Source organism: Onychostoma macrolepis, chromosome 23 (genome assembly GCF_012432095.1).
Source record: "Onychostoma macrolepis isolate SWU-2019 chromosome 23, ASM1243209v1, whole genome shotgun sequence".
NCBI classification, from domain to species: Eukaryota; Metazoa; Chordata; class Actinopteri; order Cypriniformes; family Cyprinidae; genus Onychostoma; species Onychostoma macrolepis.
In genome coordinates, this window is record NC_081177.1 from 225,001 (window position 1) to 238,857 (window position 13,857).

General features: G+C 43.2%; 1 protein-coding gene across 1 annotated transcript in view; it reads right to left on the reverse strand.

Moving 5' to 3' along the window:
• Nucleotides 1-9,932, reverse strand: part of g3bp2b (G3BP stress granule assembly factor 2b) — an 18,430-nt gene extending 8,498 nt beyond the window's left edge. The window contains exons 1-8 of the mRNA XM_058762537.1: nt 9,759-9,932; nt 7,895-8,045; nt 7,736-7,817; nt 6,459-6,632; nt 5,677-5,764; nt 3,477-3,591; nt 3,173-3,392; nt 3,004-3,093 (exon numbers count right to left, since the gene is read on the reverse strand). Of these exons, the coding sequence (XP_058618520.1) occupies nt 3,004-3,093; nt 3,173-3,392; nt 3,477-3,591; nt 5,677-5,764; nt 6,459-6,632; nt 7,736-7,817; nt 7,895-7,989 (864 nt within the window). The 5' untranslated portion in view covers nt 7,990-8,045; nt 9,759-9,932. The remainder of the gene's footprint in view (nt 1-3,003; nt 3,094-3,172; nt 3,393-3,476; nt 3,592-5,676; nt 5,765-6,458; nt 6,633-7,735; nt 7,818-7,894; nt 8,046-9,758) is intronic.
• Between the last annotated feature and the right edge of the window lie 3,925 nt (nt 9,933-13,857).

The following is a 13,857-nucleotide window of genomic DNA, read 5'->3' on the forward strand; positions in this document are numbered from 1 at the left end:
TTCTCCGCGCGCGTTGGTGATGACCGCAAATGCACCACGGTTCGATAGAATCTAGAGAGTGTGAAACCAGACCAACGCTGCAAATCTCATCATCTACAGTGCATAACATCATCAAAAGATTGAGAGAAACTGGAGAAATCTCTGTGCGTAAGAGACAAGGCCGAAGACCTTTGTTGGATGCCTGTGGTCTTCGGGCCCTCAGACGACTCTGCGTCACTTATCGGCATGATTCTGTCATTAACATTACTAAATGGGCCCAGGAATACTTCCAGAAACCACTGTCGGTAAACACAATCCACTGAATGCTGAAAGGTATATAAAGGTTTTAGAGCAACATATGCTCCCCTCCAGATGACGTGTATTTCAGAAGGACAATGCAAAACCACATACTGCAGCTATTACAACAGCATGGCTTCGTAGTAGAAGAGTCCGGGTGCTGAATTGGCCTGCAGTCCAGATCTCTCACCTATAGAGAACATTTGGCTTATCATTAAACGAAAAAAACATCAACGATGACCACGAACTCTTCAGCAGCTGGAAACCTATATCAGGCAAGAATGGGACCAAATTCCAACACCAAGACTCCCGAAACTCATAACCTCGATGCCCAGACGTCTTCAAACTGTTTTGAAAAGAAGAGGAGATGCGACACCATGATAAACATGCCCCACCCCAACTATTCTGAGACCTGTAGCAGGCATCAAATTTGAAATGAGCTCATTTTGTGCATAAAATTGTAAAATTTCTCAGTTTAAACATTTGTTATGTTATCCATGTTCTATTGTGAATAAAATATTGGCTCATGTGATTTGAAAGTCTTTTAGTTTTCATTTTATTCAAATGAAAAAAACAAAAAAAACATCCCAACATTTCCAGAATTCGGGTTGTAGTACATCCAGTTAAACTACTCGAAAATGACAAATATTTTCTTGGCAACTAGCTGAAAAAAAAAAAAAAAAACACCTTAAATGACTTTCAACTTCTTTTAAGTAACAAATGCTTTTCATAGTTTTAGTTTTGGTTTCAGTTAACTATAATAACTCTGCTACTGACTAAGTAAGATGGCCTTTAAGGAATGGTTCATGCAGAAAGGATCAATCTGTCATCACTTCCAAACCTGTGTGACTGCCTTTCTTCTGTGAAACACAAGAGAAGGTATTCTGAAGAACATCAGGAGCCAAACAACACTGGACTCCAGAAAACACTCAAACTTCCTGAACGTTTCACACGTCTGAGATGAGTAAGTGATGACAGACGGTCATACCCTGATGTAGAGGTCTTCACGGGTCCAAAAATTCGTACCCGTAAATGTGCTGCACCGAACCGACCCGGACCCGTATTTTATTTGAAAGTGGGACCCGAACCCGTGCACACCCGATAAATGCCTTAAATGTATTACCCGGACCCGACCATTATTCGAAAGTTGGACCCGAACCCGGCTGGGAAGATAGACCCGACTGCACTACTAAGTCGATAACAAGTTGCGAGAGAAAAAATAAAAAAAATTAAAAATCCCTTACTACTGTTAGTAGCCTTCTCCCTGACTGCAATGCATACAATCCTCTTAGCCAATAAATTTCCATCCATGCTAAGCCTGGTTTATACTCGACGCGTCCGCAAGTTCGCTTGGGTGCGCGCCAAATATGACGTCATCGCGGTGTTGGCGGAAGTTCGCTTTGAGTGCGCGCGACGTCGTTTTGCGTGCACAACATTTTTTGTAACTTTCCGCGCAGCTCCGCTTCCGAAGATGCACGAGTTCTGGGCGACTCTAGCCGAAGATGCACATCTGTGCTGGTATTTGTGTGAAACAGAAGCAGTTTGATGTTAATTTCAAACTCCACCAGGTAACTTTTAACGCTTTGAGGGAAAACAATGAAGAGTTTTTTTGTTTTTTTTGTTTGTTTTTTAGCATAGTTTGTCCAAGGCTTTTTAATTCAAAAACGTTTTATTTTTATTGTATAAAAATAGAATTAGAATTCATGTAGACACTATTTATACACTATTTGCTTAATAATATGTGAAATAACCTAAAAGCTTAAGATTATTTTAACCAGTTCATAAAGAAATTATTAATTCATCAACTCATTCATCACAGGAGAAGCCTTGTACCGGCAAATGACTTCTCACCGGTGATTCCCGATGGTTTTAGAGGAAAATTACTCCTCGTCGCCCCCTGTCGTTTCAAAGAACATCTCAACGGCGACCGCGTCAAGTATAAACGCCTCGTCCGTTTGGGGAGGTGCGCGCGCAGTCAGCGGAGGCGCGCGTATAAACGAGGCTTTAGGCTGTTCGTTCCTCTCTATTGCCGACTGAAAGAGCCTTCTTAATCCACTGATTATTGCTTTAAAAGTCTACTTGCTGTCACGGTCAGTGACGGATGACTAATGCAACTTCGCAGGAGATTTTTTGTTCTTTTTTTCCATCTCGAGTCAACTTCGACTGTTGCGTTTACGCAACAATAAAAGATACTTTTTGTTGGTTGTAATAAAGACTCGGAGCAATTCTTTTTTTAGCAAAAAACGTGCAGAACAAGAAGTGCGTTACACTTTACTGCGTGCGTGCGTGTTCAATAACAGGTGCGTCTCTTCAGTTTTGTTTCAGCTTTTTTCCCCCCAAATCACTCATGAAGGAATCCATGATCACCGCCCGCGTGCAGTAGGCTACATTAACTCTGCCCGCGCTCTGCTTCTGGCGGCTCGAGGTAACGTGTGTTTTTTTAACCTTATTTCCCGCTCACAATTTTCTCATCCTAATTTTACAAACTGCAAGTTACAAAACACACGCATGCTGACTGACACTGATCTCTGGCGGGTGCGGTGTTCTCCGATCGACTCGGGTATTACACACAATGTTAAACAGACCCGGGACACGAAGTAATAGATTGGGACCCGACCCGGACCCGGCTGACCATTTAAAATATAGACCCGAACCCGTACGGGTCCCGGGTCGGGTCTCGGGTCCTCCGTGAAGACCTCTACCCTGATGTCACTGTCTGTGCTGTACCTGAACACTGACCGCTTTCACCACGAGAGGAGAGACTCCAGCGCCGGCCGGAGGAAGATTCTTACTGGTCACCAGAGCCCAGGAGAACGCCTGCAGACCATCACATGATCACACACTACACATCAGTCAACACACACACTCTCACTCTCGCGCACTCTCACTCACGTACCTTGGGCGGGTCTGGGGTCTGAGGGGGCGGAGTCAGAGCGATGCCAGGGGTGGAGCCTCTCTCCTCCTCCGGTAGTTTCTCCTCCTCCTCTGGCTCCGCCTCAGCCACCTGCAGCTCTGCTTCCAGGTTAAGCTCCGCCTCAGTCTCCTGATTGGCCTCAGGCTGGGGCTCTGGCTCCGCCTCAGGCACCGCCTCCTCCTGCTGCTCCTCGACTCCATTGCTGAGAACACAAACCAAAGCAGTCGATCACAGTCAGTAAAGCATGCGAAGCATGTAAAGCACGCATGTTGATCTCAAGCTGCACCTGACGGGTGGCGCCGGCGGCTCGTAGTAGGTGCTGCTGCTGGGCCGGTCCGGAGCCGGGTCAGGGGAAGCGCGAGTCTCTACCTGCTCTTCCTCGACCTCCTCTTCCTCAGACTCTGATCACAGACACACAGCACACACTTACACTAGTGCCAGGCACCTCCGCAGTGTTTACATCTCATTTAAGACCTTTTTTTAAGAGCTGCACAAATAAAACTAACACCACAAACCCATATAAGCTCAAAATAAATCAGGAATCTCAAAGACTCTGACTTCATTAAACAGACTGCGCTCACATTCAACCGCAAAACAGAGTAAAACACTGTTTATTCAATATTTACACGTACTGAAACTGGTTTACATTCTCATATATCAATACACACAAACTAGAAATCCATCAATACTGGAGTTTACGGATATGATAATGTGATTAAAGAAAGGCAATCAAAGTTTATTGTGCTGATACTAATAAAATCTATGAACTGAATGTGTTAAATAATATTCTCAACGTGTGTGTTCTGTAGATTTACCTCCCAGCTCAGCCTCAGAGTCTCCAAACACCTCCTCTTCATAGCGGAAGATGTCATTGTGCACATAGAACTTATTGACAGCAGAGCCCTGGCGAAAACACACACACACAGAGGGTCAGAGAAGCGTTTATCGGGAATATCTGTCGTCACTAGGGTTGGGTGTCATTTGAGTTTGATTAATTCTGATTCTGCTTATCGATTCCTAGTTTAGATTCCAAAAAGATTTTTTTTTAAATCCAATAAAAAAAATTAGGTCAAACATTTTGATTTTTACAAAGCTTTCTGTTGCAGCTGAATAGCATGAGCAAAAAGCAGCAGCCTACAGAACACTACAAATGGATCTTTTGCCTGTGGTTTCAACAAAAATACCAGAGCAAAAACAACTAGACTAATATTACTTTCAAACATTAAACTGTTAAAGATTTAGGTCCTTCAAGGTATCATGGAGAGGCGAGGTGTCCAAGTCGCAACATCTAACTACCGGGGTGCCTCAGGGCTCAGTTCTTGGACCACTTCTCTTCTCTGTCTACATGGCATCACTAGGTTCTGTCATTCAGAAACAAACATATCTCTGGCTAAACTCATACTCCACCTCAAACACACACACACACAGCCCAGAGTCTCGTACTTATACATCAGACTGAGAAACACACACACACAGCCCAGAGTCTCGTACTTATACATCAGACTGAGAAACACACACACACAGAGGAGAGACTCCAGCGCCGGCCGGAGGAAGATTCTTACTGGTCACCAGAGCCCAGGAGAACGCCTGCAGACCATCACATGATCACACACTACACATCAGTCAACACACACACTCTCACTCGCGCACTCTCACTCACGTACCTTGGGCGGGTCTGGGGTCTGAGGGGGCGGAGTCAGAGCGATGCCAGGGTGGAGCCTCTCTCCTCCTCCGGTAGTTTCTCCTCCTCCTCTGGCTCCGCCTCAGCCACCTGCAGCTCTGCTTCCAGGTTAAGCTCCGCCTCAGTCTCCTGATTGGCCTCAGGCTGGGGCTCTGGCTCCGCCTCAGGCACCGCCTCCTCCTGCTGCTCCTCGACTCCATTGCTGAGAACACAAACCAAAGCAGTCGATCACAGTCAGTAAAGCATGCGAAGCATGTAAAGCACGCATGTTGATCTCAAGCTGCACCTGACGGGTGGCGCCCGGCTCGTAGTAGGTGCTGCTGCTGGGCCGATCGGGCCGGGTCAGGGAAGCGCAGTCTCTACCTGCTCTTCCTCGACCTCCTCTTCCTCAGACTCTGATCACAGACACACAGCACACACTTACACTAGTGCCAGGCACCTCCGCAGTGTTTACATCTCATTTAAGACCTTTTTAAGAGCTGCACAAATAAAACTAACACCACAAACCCATATAAGCTCAAAATAAATCAGGAATCTCAAAGACTCTGACTTCATTAAACAGACTGCGCTCACATTCAACCGCAAAACAGAGTAAAACACTGTTTATTCAATATTTACGTACTGAAACTGGTTTACATTCTCATATATCAATACACACAAACTAGAAATCCATCAATACTGGAGTTTACGGATATGATAATGTGATTAAAGAAAGGCAATCAAAGTTTATTGTGCTGATACTAATAAAATCTATGAACTGAATGTGTTAAATAATATTCTCAACGTGTGTGTTCTGTAGATTTACCTCCCAGCTCAGCCTCAGAGTCTCCAAACACCTCCTCTTCATAGCGGAAGATGTCATTGTGCACATAGAACTTATTGACAGCAGAGCCCTGGCGAAAACACACACACACAGAGGGTCAGAGAAGCGTTTATCGGGAATGTCTGTCGTCACTAGGGTTGGGTGTCATTTGAGTTTGATTAATTCTGATTCTGCTTATCGATTCCTAGTTTAAATTCCAAAAAGATTTTTTTTTAAATCCAATAAAAAAAATTAGGTCAAACATTTTGATTTTTACAAAGCTTTCTGTTGCAGCTGAATAGCATGAGCAAAAAGCAGCAGCCTACAGAACACTACAAATGGATCTTTTGCCTGTGGTTTCAACAAAAATACCAGAGCAAAAACAACTAGACTAATATTACTTTCAAACATTAAACTGTTAAAGATTTAGGTCCTTCAAGGTATCATGGAGAGGCGAGGTGTCCAAGTCGCAACATCTAACTACCGGGGTGCCTCAGGGCTCAGTTCTTGGACCACTTCTCTTCTCTGTCTACATGGCATCACTAGGTTCTGTCATTCAGAAACAAACATATCTCTGGCTAAACTCATACTCCACCTCAAACACACACACTGCTGAGTAAAATCTGAGAATTTATTAGCCAGTGGGTAATATTAGACATCATTTAGTCACCCAGAGTGAAGATTTAGTCGCATGAGCCAGTGATTTTCTCACACTGTAGAGGGTTGGTACCCAACCGTAGTCATCTCACACACACACACACACACACACACACACACACACTCACCTCCGGAGCGAGCACAAACGTCTGCATGAACCTCCTCATGGGTCGGCCGCTGTTGGACAGCTCGCCCATCACCTGCACCACCACCCCGTCCCCCAGCGTCGCATGAGCGTCCACGTGCCGGATCTTAGTGTGGCACTCACTGAACTGCAGAGACATCACCTTCTTATGGATCTCCTGCGCACACACACACACACACACACACACACACACACTCCTGTCAGTCACTGGTGCTGTGTTCAGTGTTCAGACTAGACCTGCGACAATAAATCAATGCAGAATTGATTCGTGGATGGATTCTGAGATCTTCTGAATGCATCAGGATTCTCTCTGGAGTTGATTCCGAGCTTATATTTTAACAGCAGATGGCGCTGTACTCTAGTTTTATCCGCACACTCAAACGCTGATGAAGAAGAGCGCTGAAGTGTGTTCGGCTGAGTCTGTAATCTCACCTCGGCTCAGAATGCTTTTATGACGCCAGATTAATGTAAACACAGCCCACTGTGAACACCCTTGTGATTCCCTTCAACCTTATGAATCTTATGAATGATTATTTTAGGTTGGAGTGTGTAAGGATTTGGAAGCGAGCAGAGTACGGCTGATTCTGGAGCATGCAGCGCCACCTGCTGCTCAAAACTACGCTCAGAATCCACTCCAGAAAGAATCGCCATGCATTCGGAAAATCTCAGAATTTTTTTACTTTATACATTCTTTGTAACCAACATGAAAAGACCATCAAGTGGGCGGCAATATGCTAATGTTTGTTGACGTCAACATGAAACCTTGTACACGGTGCACTTTCAGATTTAAAACTTTGCAGGATATTTTCATTCACTTAGAGCTGTTACTGGTTGAGGAGAGACCCGCCCCCCATTAGATTGTAAAGCGCTTTGGGTGTACAGCAATACACAATAAAGCGCTATATACAAGCCTCATTCATTCATTCATAATATCTTAGGTCATTTTTCTTGTCAAGTAAATGCATCTTAATTCCAGAATTTGTAGATATTTATACTATAAAACAAGACAGACATACTAAGTGCGAGAATCATTTTTTTGCAGTCTAATTTAAGCAGTATCATATCAACTTGTGGAAAATGGGCATCATATGTCCCCTTTAAAGGGTTCTGCTCTGATTTAGGTTTTTTTAGTCCTTAAATACTTTGTAAGACCTGCAGAAACCCTGTAAATCTGTCAGACCCTGAGGTTAAGCTTGACCGCACTGGTCAGTAATGGGCACACAGGAGAGGTTTAACACTGAAGACGGCTGGAGCACTCACCGCCTGACCGTACACAGCCTCCTCCGGCTTCCCGCTGCCGTCCAGACCGCCGTGAACATACGAGGAGCTCCGGCCGTAAAACCTGCGAGACACACACACACACACACCGTGAGCGGAGCGCATCGCTGACACCTGCCGCTCTGACCGCTCTGAACTCACCTGTGCAGGTAATCCGGCGCTTTATTCAGGAGCGTGTAGTACTGCCGCACAAACTCGCGTCCTACGAGCAGGGGGCTCGGCTTCTCCATCACCATCTCTCTCACACACACACACACACACACACACACACACACACGCACACGCACACACACTGACACACGAGACGCAGAAACAGATTGTGAGAACTTTAATCATCTCAATCAATCTCACATATTTATATTTTATAGTCCATTTGAATGAACAGAAAAATAGATAGATTTAAAGGAGGAAGGGTTATAGAGAGAATATGGATGAATAGATAGAAAAATGAACAGACAAAAGAAACAGAACATGGATGGATAAATAGAGAAATAAACGGGTAGACAAATAAATAACGTATAGACAGATAAAGTAGAAACAAACAAACGGAATAAGTGTGGAGGGACAGACAGATACAGTATCTCACAAAAGTTAGTACACCCCTCACATTTCAGCAATTATTTTAGTATATCTTCTCAAGGGACAATACTGCAGAAATGAAGCTTGTATATATTTTAGAGTAGTCAGTGTGCAGCTTGTACATGCACCTCACGCAAAGAACTCTCTGCGGATCTGATCATCAGAACTGCTGCTCTCCACAAAGATGGCCGAGGCTAGAAGAAGATCAGTAACACCCTGAAACGGAGTCACAGTACAGTGGCCAGCGGCATACAGAGGTTTCACTCGGAACAGGCCTCGCAAGCGTCGATCAAAGAAGTTGTGCTTCAAAAACAGATGCATGAGTGCTGCCAGCATTGCTTTAGAGGTCAGAAGCGTAAGGTCAGCTTGACAGCGCTCAGATACACACTGCAACAAGTCGGCTTGCACGGCCGTCATCCCAGAAGGAAGCCTCTTCTGAAGCTGGCTCACAAAAAGCCTGCAAACAGTTTGCTGAACACAAGCTGTCCAGTGGTCCTGTGGTCTGATGAGTCTAAGATAGACGAGGCTGATCTGATGAGGGTCAGATGGTGTCCAGCATGTGTGGAGGTATCTTCATGGTCTGGTGCTGCATGAGTGCTGCTGGTTCTGGGGAGCTGCGGTTCATTGAGGGAAACATGGATCCCAACATGTACTGAGACATTCTGAAGCAGAAGATGATGCCCCCCCCCCTTCAGAAACTGGGCCGAACGGCAGTTTTCCAACATGATAACGACCCCAAACACACCGCCAAGATGACAACTGCCTTGCTGATGAAGCTGAAGCTGAAGCTGAAGGTGAAGGTGATGGAGCAGCCAAGTCTCCAGCAGCTCCGTGATGTTATTATGGAGGAGTGGAAGAGGATCCCAGCAACAGCCTGCGCAGCTCTGCTGAACTCCGAGCCCGGGAGGAGTAAAGCAGTGCTGGATAACAGTGGTGCTCCTACAACATATTGACACTTTGGACACAGTTTTGACATGTTCACTTGGGGTGAACTCATTTTTGTTGCCAGTTATTTGGACAATAATGGCTATGTGTCGAGTTATTTTCAGAGGACAGTAAATCTTTACTGCTATACAAGCTGCACACTGACTACTCTAAAATATATCCAAGCTTCATTTCTGTAGTATTGTTCCTTGAGAAGATATACTAAAATTGTTGCTGAAATGTGAGGGGTGTACTAACTTTTGTGAGATACTGTAGTGATAAACACAGACAGACAGATAGACGGACGGACGGACAGATAGATAGATAGATAGATAGATAGATAGATAGATATAGACAGACAGACAGACAGACAGACGGATAGATAGACGGATAGACAGACAGATAGATAGAGTGACGTGAAGCTAGATGGACGTGCACGTGCGCGACGCAGACAATAGGGCTGGCGCATGCTTTAGCTTGATGCTAGCGGCGACTAACTCACCGTCTGTGACAGGAACCGTTAAACACACACTCCACTGCAGCGAGCGGCGATCGGTCCGCTCCTCTTTATCCGGTAAAACACGACCTCACGGCACCGAGGCCAAATAAACACAGAGACGCAGACGTGACGTGCGCGCGTCCGCCGCCTTCACCTCGCGCGCGCGCCTGTGACGCAGAAGAGTGCGACTTCCGGCCGCGGGCACGGCAAACATGCGCACGCGCACGAACCGAGGAATAAGCTCTTTTAGTTTTAATTTCTGTTAATACGTGATTAAGAAATTAAAGAAAAATTCCAGGTAAACTGTGAGCGTTGCTGCTGTGTGTACAAGCAACCTCTCAAAGCGATTAGCCTATATCTGAAAATAAATAACATTTCACATACTATCAGTGTTTCCTTGTGAAATTACTTTGACAAAGAGCTGCTTTTAAACTCTTATGGCTATTTTATTGATTTAGTTTGACTTGAATGTGCTCATATATTCAAGTCAAGTCACTTTTATTTGAAGCCTATAGCGCTTTACAATACAGAAAAACAACAGTGATGTAAATTTAAGGAAATACGAGACAAATTCTGCTGTAAAGCATCTGATTCAGTTTAGATTCAGTTCAATAACGGTGTAACTGTGTCTCTAGTTCTGAAAGCTTCTGACAGAGAAGGTTTTAAACTAGAGACACGCATCCAGACTTTAGTTGAGGACAGTAAGAATGTGAGGGCTGTAGATACTGCTTTGGATGCGACTAGCTCAGGGAGTCCTGTACATTGTTTGGTTTCGGTTGAGCCCGTGCAGCAGGGCAGCTGGGTGACTGTGAGGCGGCTAGTCGCGGGTCAAAACACCACTCTTCCGATCCGATCAGAACATCAAACAGGTTCTCCCCACTCAGTGAAGCACCCACTGAGAAACCTGATGAAAGTGCTCTAGTTATTGGCGATTCTATTATGCGGGCGTGAAAATAGAGACACCAGCCACCATAGTCCATTGTTTACCAGGAGCCAGAGCGCCTGACATCTTGGCAAATTTAAAAGTGCTGACTAATGCTAAACGTAAATTCAGTAAGATTGTTATCCACGTCGGCGCTAATGATGTTCGACCGCCAGTCGGAGATCACCAAAATAATGTTAAAGAGGTGTGTGAACTTGCAAGTACGATGTCAGACACTGTAATATGCTCTGGTCCGCTCCCTGCTTACCGGGGTGATGAGATTCATAGCAGACTGTCGTCACTTAATGGCTGGATGTCTAAGTGGTGCCCGCAAAATAACATAGGCTTTATAGACAATTGGACGAGTTTTTGGGGCAGACCTGACCTGTTGAAAAGAGATGGTGTTCATCCCTCCTGGGGTGGTGCCGCTCTTCTCTCTAGAAATATGGCACATAGTCTTAGAGTTTGTACTTGACTAACTGGAGCCCAGGTCAGGAAGCAGACAGACTGGCTAAACCGATCGTCTGCTAGCCGCCTCACGCCACAGAAGTCAGTTAACTCTCAGCACATAGAGACTAGATGTGCTTTGTCTGACAGAAACCTGGCTAAAACAAGATGATTATATTACTTTAAACGAGTCTACACTCCAAGATTACTGTTACAAACATGAACCGCGTCCAAAAGGTAAAGGGGGAGGTGTTGCTGCAATTTATAGAAATATTTTCAGTATCTCTCAGAGGTCGGGTTTCAAGTATAATTCGTTCGAAGTAATGGTGCTTCATATAACGTTATCCAGAGAAACAAGTGTTAATGATAAATCCCCTGTGATGTTTGTACTGGCTACTGTATACAGGCCACCAGGGCACCATACAGACTTTATTAAAGAATTTTCTGATCTTCTATCGGAGTTAGTGCTGACTGCAGATAAAGTCCTAATCGTTGGTGATTTTAATATCCATGTTGATAATGAAAGAGATTCGTTGGGATCAGCATTTATAGACATTCTAAACTCTATTGGTGTTAAACAACACGTGTCAGGACCTACTCATTGTCGAAATCATACTCTAGATTTAATACTGTCACATGGAATTGATGATTAAATCATTACTAGTGCGTTACCGTGATCTTCACTTTAGAATACCGATCCAAATAATTAGTAGATTCTTCAGAAGGATGTAGTAACACTGGAGTCATTACTATCCAAAACCTTACATATATCTCAAAAGCTCACAATGACGTCAGTCAATATTAGGAAGTTATGATGATTTTCAGTTTAGAATACTGATCCAAGTAATTAGTAGTTCATTTAGAAGGATTTGGTAATACTTGAGTCATTACTAGTGGTTTACCATGATCTTCATTTTAGAATTAATTATTCATTATGCATAATTCACATTAATTATGAACCTGTATAGAGTAGTTCTTAGGAGTTCTCAGGATATATGAAAAAAATAGTAGTTATTGGTTAGCTAATAGTGAACTACCAGTTTCAACTTAGCACTATTACTTAATAAATCGTTAATCAGAGTTTCTTGTTAGTTAATAGTAGTTACTACAATGTTAATAGTGCATTAGTCATTTGTTCCTGTGTAGTTATTCATTAACGATGGAACAGTATTCTAAAGTGTTACCAATTCCACTCATTCTCTACTGTAGGAGAGGAAGAATTGTATAAACTTGTTAAATCATCTAAATCTAAATCTAACCATCTAAGCCGGTTTAGCCAGGTAAGTTTCAGTTTAGCTTGTGCCAACTCTGGGTTTTAAGTACCATGAAAGTGGTTTGGCTTTTAGCAGTGTTCATCGCCATAGTAACTTACGCTACATGGCTAACCTGCTCCGGGGCAGGTTATGTTCTGGTTTAGAGATCTCAAACCAAAATTTGACCAATCAGCTTCAAGCATCTCTGACGCAATAAAGCCACTCCTCCAGTTTCTCTTACTCCAAATTAAAGGACGCTACATAGTAAAACATTTTTAAATATAAAATATCCTTAATCCATTACACAAGCCAGTTTAGTTTAATAGTAATTATTAAGCTCTTATTTAAAATCAGTGTAAACATATAGATAATATGCTATATAAATAAGTTGTAGAATCAATAGCTTTAAACATGACTACATATGAGCTTAGATTAAGTGTTTTTATACCTATAAATATTATCAACTCTATAAACTAACTTTACAACATTTACTTGCACTTATATGGTAAGATGTTATCTTTAAGTTTTCCTCTTTCATGGATAGATCGTTTCATGATCGCGTTGTGTAAATGTGTTTAAATTCTTCATATTGTGCAATCTTTTAATCTTTGCACTGACTCATAGTTTTATGTGATTGGCTGCTCGTTACTGATGTCACACTTTCATGTGCACGCGCTCCATTAACTCAGGATCAAGCCCGAGTTGACAGAGAAAGCTGATGATCCGCTTCATGGTACCAACAAAGCCGGATTGGACTGGTTTGGTTTTGTCAACTCAGAACTAATCCTGTAACCCTGAGTTTGTTCAGCCACCATCATGGTACAGGCCCCTGGACACCTAGATGAGCCCCTGAGACATAAATTTAAATTATAATAAACAAAGAAATATATATTATAAAAATAGACCGAGAAACAATAAATGCATTAAACTATACATTACAATTATAGCAAATGAATAAATCATATAAATGAAAAACTTCAAATAATGAATAAAACACAAATATAACAAATACATTAAATTATAAATTAAAATTCTCCATCGGGACAAGACCACGGGAATCAGATAAGCCCTTTACACAATCTGACACGGCTGCGGTTGGAAGTGAACTGTGGGTTTCATCTGGTCAGAGGAGAACTGACCCCCGACTGAGTCTGGTTTCTCCCAAGGTTTTTTTTCTCCATTCTGTCTCGGAGGGAGTTTTGGTTCCTTGCCGCTGTCGCCTCTGGCTTGCTCAGTTGGGGACACTTCATTTCTAGCGATTATCGCCGATTTGATTGCACAGATACTATTTAAACTAAACTGAGCTAGACAATGACATCTCTGAATTCAATAATGAAATGCCTTTAACTGAAAATTGAGTGTTTAATCTTGTCATTATACATTACTGACACTCTATCCTCCAATTTGATACTGTTAAGTGCTTTGACACAATCTGTATTGTAAAAGCGCTATATAAATAAAGGTGACTTGACAGTGCCTC